The 6,787-nt window shown below is 33.0% G+C and overlaps 1 protein-coding gene across 1 annotated transcript; it reads right to left on the bottom strand.

The window, feature by feature from the left end:
* Window positions 1–4,926: 4,926 nt before the first annotated feature.
* Window positions 4,927–6,563, bottom strand: LOC149193472 (calcium uniporter protein 5, mitochondrial-like). The gene is made up of 2 exons (XM_089406687.1): window positions 5,624–6,563; window positions 4,927–5,514 (listed from the first exon to the last, which is right to left on the bottom strand). Exons 1-2 carry the CDS (start codon window positions 6,101–6,103, stop codon window positions 5,053–5,055), a joined length of 942 nt encoding a protein of 313 aa, XP_089262813.1. The 5' UTR covers window positions 6,104–6,563; the 3' UTR covers window positions 4,927–5,052.
* Window positions 6,564–6,787: the final 224 nt, after the last annotated feature.

The following is a 6,787-nucleotide window of genomic DNA, read 5'->3' as shown; positions in this document are numbered from 1 at the left end:
ACTTGGTCTTCTTTTTCCTTTATTAATTTTATTACATGAGCTTTTGACCAAGGGTTGTTATAAACACTTTGTTGCATAATGTCCATATTCATAGCCGTGAAAACATTTTATCTTGCTTAGCTCCTTCTTCTTGCCATTGTTCTAGATGGACTCTGACTTTCTTTAGGCCTTCTTGCCCTTATCTTTCTTGCCCTTCCCAACCAAGGAAACATTCTCTTCCTCCTCAACTTTGGATGCTACTCCATCTTTGGTGTTCCTTCGGTTTCTTCCTACACTAAATCATACCAAAGTCTATCTCAATTTGGCAATTTGTCCCTTCCATTTACTGAGTCCTGGTAGCTATGCCAGGATTTTGGAAGGCCTAGGAAAGCTAGGCTCACAAGTTATGAAGAGGAAAAATTTTCTCCTACTCCTCCAAGTTCATCTTAAAGTTGAGTGAATCTAGAGAGGCAATGTGGAATGGTTTCATTTTTCTGCAATCGAATGCTTCTAAGCTTCTCCCTCAATGCCAATTTCCTGGCATCATTGCTATTTTTGAATAACTCAGTGAGGGTCTTCCACATAGAAAATGGAGTCTAATTGTCATTTAAATTCAAGACTATGTGGTCTCTCACACCCTCAAGGATGATTCTCCTGGGTTTAGCGGTATCCTTCTTCCACTAGGTTAATTGTTGTACATCTGATACTACTGGCTTTAGAATGTCAGTTTTGGTGTGCTCCAACATTCCATTATCATCGAGTACAACTTCCATCTTGTCCTTCCAAGCTATGAAATTCAAGGCTCCCTCCAGGGCATACTACAATCTTAATCTATTGAAAGACATTTTCCCGCACGAAAGAAAAACTGCTTCATTGAATTTGCAAATCGAAATCTTTGAAGGAGAAAATCTGTTGATTGGTTTCTAGTGTGATTTCTTCTCTGATACCATGTACAATTTAATATAAATTTGATAGTACTAATGAATTCGAACTGAAAACAAGAGATTACAATTTTCCTTTACAATATTGCGGAATGAAAATCACAATTTAGAAACTCATGCATTGACATGAAACCATCAAAACCACAAGAACACAATGATTTTACGGGGGAACCCAACTGGAAAAAACCCCTTCGTTTCTTTTCATTAATCAAATGAGAATGAGAAACTATTACAATGTCTTGCTTCAATCTTGAAGCACACACTACACTATGAACTTGTTCTTTTGCTGACTGTCCTTCTTTGGAAAACACTTTGCCAATTCAAGGCCCCAAATTCCTCCTATTTCCTTGTCCAATCATGGAGAAATTTAGCTCCTAAAGAATAGGGGAATTCCCTATTTCCTTACACAATTCCCAAAGAATAGACCCTCGGTCCATAATTAAAGTTGTTTAATAAAATCCCTCAAAGTTATGGGCTCCCATAAGGTACATATCATTATTGTAATTCTAATCCAAATTGTATCAAATCTATATTAGATAATCATAAACTTATATCAATATGTAATTAAAAATTCCATGTTTCATTTATCAATTAGTACAAATATGATTCAACTTTTTGCATTTATTCAACAATGCATATATCATCCCATCAATATTATGCATCTATTCACTCTATATTATTACACATTTCATTTATTCAACATTTGATATTCATTTGAAATAATAAATTTGGATTTCATTTAAGATTTAGTTAATACACAACTAATTAAAAAAATGATAATAAAATTTTATGTATGGCATAGTTCATATGACATCATTAAATAATAATGTTTTCTATAACATTAAATTACAAATCGGTATACATAATTGACAAAAATCATTAAGCCGAGTGACTAAATTACATTTGGATATATCTTTTATATTCACAACTAGAAAAATAATATCCTGTCTATAACATTAAATTACGAATCGATATACATAATTGACAATAATCATTAAGCGAGTGACTAAATTACATTTGGATATATCTTTTATATTCACAACTGGAAAAATAATATCCATAATGCCATATCACAATTTGTTTAAAGAGTCTTATAAAATCTCAACAATATATCATCAAAATAAGATAGAGAGTTGGATGCACACATATTATTCTAGAAAAAAATAATGATTGTTGCATCAGCCTTAAGGTCTCCATAAACGACATGAAACCTTCACATAGATAATCACTAACATTGTTCTAAAAACATAAAAAGATATATAGTATATTTTCATTAATGAAAATAAGTTTATAGAACCTAAATTTTTTTGCAAAATGAGGGATTTTGAGAAAATAACAATTTCACCCATGAATCAATAATTGTTGTTGGAGAAACTCCAACAATGTATTTGTGGATAGATTTGACTGACGTAGTCAATTTGAAAACATTCGTTTGTCAAAAAGGTGATTATGGCACCCAAATTTCTTTCAGCCAAATATCCACTAACATTCAAAATGCTACTCCAAAAAAAAAATTAGAGCCTCCTTCAATGTAGCAGTAACAAATTATTAACCATGGGAAGGCTTAGAATCTTTAATACATCAATGCACGTCCTTGCAACAAGTAACAAATTATTAACCATGGGAAGGCTTAGAATCTTTAATACATCAATGCACGTCCTTGCAACAAGCATTCTTGCCGACAATTAGAACAAGTACATGTTCCAATAATCAAATATGCTAAATATGCTAATTAGACATGGTGTCACTAAATTTGTTAATTGTATAAAAACATGAAAGGAGGACATTGACTATCTAGAAATCCGAATATTACTCTAATACCACAATGTGTTATACTCTCCTATAGTTTATAAGTCCAAAAAAGATATATAAATGACTCTCTAACAGAGGTCATGCGACATTCATAGAGATTCGACTTTATAGCATATACCATCCAGTTCTGAACTTACCATATTGTAGTATTCAATATAGATTTATGTGGATATTTTTGCTATATATAATAAATTTAAAAAAACAGAAAAACTTAATTTATTTAGAAAATAAAATATTACATTTTATTTTTTATTTTATAACTCCCAAAATATTATATATATATATATATATATATATATATATAAATAAAAAATACCCATTAAGTTCAGCAAAAGAGTTACATCATCTCATCTACTACTATATATCCACCCACATTTCCATCCCGTATTACCTCTAGACATTTTTTGGATTTAAAATATATTAAATGTCAAAAATTCTTTGATAAAGCATTCGCCTCATTAAAAAATTTTAAAAGTGAAAGTCACCAATGAAAGTCGAGCGTTGAGAATCTCAGTTTGTTGATGACGAGATGTTATTGCGTTGCATTTGTGATGAAATGAGAATTATTGTGATACGAATGTTTGAGGAGCGAAAAAGTTTAGTTGTTGGCGTACGGTCATTATCAATACTCCAACTTATCCAGATCCCCCACTTTGATAAACGTTTCAAAATAGTTGAGTGGGCACCAAAGTTGAGAATTAAAGCTGATTCTTGTGACCACGTGAGAAAAGATATGCAAAGATATATGTTTCACTTGCAAATGAATATATTCAATTCATTCCTAAAGAAAGCCTATTATTTTGTCGGAAAGCTATTTGTAAAAAGATAATATTCTATATATAACTTTTGATACACTCTGTTTAATCCGATGTATAATATCCATATTCAAGTTAATCTTAAAATAAACATTAATTTAATCCGATGTATAATATCCATATTTAAGTTAATCTTAAAATAAACATTAATTTAAAATGAGTGATTTTTTTAAATCCAATAATAATTTTAAAGTATGGTGATTTTTTATATTAATTAATTTTTTTACTATAATTTATATATTTATTTTTATTTTTATTTTGAATTTATAGATTTTATAATTTATATATTTATTTTAATAATTTATTTTTATATGTCAGAGATGTTTTTTGTGATAATTATATCAAAATTTCTTTGTCCAGTGTAGTTCATCATTAAAATAAAATTTAATTTTAGAAAATTTAATTTTAAATTCAAACTTTATAAAAAGATTTGAAAAAGCTGAAAATAAAAATTCATTTTTAAAAAGATTAATTGTAAATTTAAATTTTATAAGAAAAATTTGAAAAAGAAAAAATATTTTTAGAAAAATAATTTTTTGCACTCTCATCGTAATAAAAACATCAAATTATTTACAAATCCGTCCTAATTCAATTCAACATTCATTTCTGTGGACTTTAAAACTATACACAAGTTAAAACCAAAGTTAAGTAGTTAGTGATCAGACATTGGAACATCCCAGAGATAAAGATAAAATGTGATTTGAAAGTATATAATTTTGAATAAGTTTATTGAGTGGATAAATTGTCTTCACCGTTATTTCAAGGAATCTTGTAGGAGTGTTTAAATCATATTTTTGAAAGTAGTAATGGATTCAACACTATCAAAAAGGAATTTTAAATCATATTTTTGAAAGTAGAAATGGATTTAGCACCATCAAAAATTTCTAGGACATCCAAAATCTTGAAATTTAACAATTTTAACTTAGATCTGAGACATGGAAAATCTTGAAATTACTAAAATTTATCAAAATATTACCAAAATTTTCATGATTTTAAGTGAAAGTGTTTAAATTGTCTTTTTGAAAGTAGTAATGGATTCAACACTATCAGAAAAGAATGTTTAAATCATTGAAAGTAGAAATAGATTTAGCACCATCAAAAATTTCTAAGACATCCAAAATCTTGAAATTTAACAATTTTAACTTAGATCTGAGACATCTAAAATCTTGAAATTACTAAAATTTATCACAATATTACCAAAATTTTCATAATTTTAAGTGAAAAAAACAGTCTAACCAAACTACAGCCATAATTTTGGATGGAAGATGATGGAAGAGGAAAGCGGTTGACTTCTCCTGAAATAAAATATTTTTAGGAATATATTTTAAAACTATCGTTAAGGAGTAGAAGTATTTGAATCATGATTCAGTGTCGTTATATAAAGCATAAGGAATATATTAATTAATACACCGTTTGGGCACATATCTCATCGATCTTGATTCATTCAAGATCTTGTTCTCGTCCGTGAGCATCAAAATGCTAAGAAAAATACAGAGTTAGAGATCTTAGATATCATCACAGTTACAGAGACGCCCGCGACAATAAGGGGGCTTCAACCCAGGCCTGGATAACCTCCGAAGTTCTCTAAAGCGTTCTATGTCAAAATTCCTCTTCTTCATCAGTCTTCTCTGCGTGGCACCGAAGCGAATGTTGAAGAAGCTCTGGAATGAAGGATTTGTGGATGTGTTAAGGAAAAATATACATCCACCCATGAAGTAAATTGATGAAAGAAAGAAGCATACGGGCTCCATCACATCCCATGACAGTTCCCAGAATGTCAGCCTCATCAAGCCCACAGTCTGAAGGCCAAAAAACCCCAACCCCAAACGTAATTCAGTCATGGCATGACTCTCGGCTTTCTGATCAATTTCTACTTTCTCTTTCTCCAGTCTCTCCAGCTCTTCCTTGTAAGGATCGCTCTTCGCTGCCAGGGGCGTAGGCATGATCTTCTCGAAAGCTCTTGCTATCTGAAACCACGCCAAAGTAAAAAGAATATCAGTGAAACCACAACCAAAAACCCCAAATCAGTGAATTCTGAGCGCCGGAAATGCTAAAGAAGGTCTGAATTAGATATACCTTGTAAGGACGAAGATATACAGTCTTATTCAATACGAGAACATGGCCCGATTCGTCAAGTAGCTTCGCTATTCCTTTCGCTTCTTCCTCTGAAGTCCCCTCCACCGTCTCCATGCAAGCTCGCAGCAACTCGTCATATGAAATGCAGTCGTCGTGAATCCACTGTAGCCTTTTTTTGACATCCTCCAACCGGGCCAATCTGAGCAATCTCCTGCCGTCCTCCGCTGATATCTGCCCGTCAGGGGGTCGGGCGTTCAAATACGGCAACTGTTCCTGCCATTGGAAAAATAGTTGGAAAGGAGGAAAAAGGCGGGACTGAAACTGAGAATGGGTTACCTTCGTCTGTTCCCGCCTGTACAGGAAACGAGAAGGATGGCCACCAAAGGTGGTCTGCGGTTTAAAGGTCGAATCTCCGTGGAAACGAAGGGCATCGAAGGCATTGCGGAGGAATGCACAGGTTCTACGATTGGCAATAACCATGAATTCAAATCACAGTGACCACTAAAGAAGAAAATCAATGGAACTTCCACCATAAAAATAGCACTGAAGATTGCTCAACAATCCTAGAAACGCATTGCACACACAGAAGGGAGAGGAAATACATGACACACGTAGAGTCGTTCCTCGTTATGTAATCTTATAAGGAAAAGTAAGGTAGGCGAACCCCAAGGAAATGGGAAAGGAATCGTGTTCGACCACTGTTATGATTCACAAAAATATTGTATGATGACGTGGACAAGTGAGTATGGTGGAGAAGGAACCCACGAAGCCTTTGCATCTGCATCTACATGATGCAAACATAAAGCATTCACCCGTCTGACGCTTCAATTAAATTTGAGTTGAGTTGCATGCGGCGGCAGATCAAACTCATCTCGTCGCCTCCCACAAATGAAGGGTGTAGTGCTGTGAAGGCAAAGGACAAATTCATTCTCTGTATACCACTGCCAACATGTGACAACACACATTCTCTACCAACATTCGACGGCATGGAGGAGCAATGCAGTTGTGAGCAAGCGAGTAGGCCATCCCATGGATTATAAAGTAAAACCAGAATCAAGACGGAGCCCACAAGCAAAGCGACACTTGAGAGGAGCTTTCCTCGTCACGCCTATTTACATCACATGCTACGTGATGTCAACTTTATTTTATTTTAACTTTATTGTT

This window comes from Pinus tabuliformis, chromosome 2_2 (genome assembly GCF_031772625.1).
Source record: "Pinus tabuliformis cultivar Carrire ecotype Pingquan chromosome 2_2, CPIR1, whole genome shotgun sequence".
In the NCBI taxonomy this organism is placed as follows: Eukaryota; Viridiplantae; Streptophyta; class Pinopsida; order Pinales; family Pinaceae; genus Pinus; species Pinus tabuliformis.
Note: the sequence above shows the minus strand (reverse complement) of the source record. Positions and strands in the feature narration are given on the sequence as shown.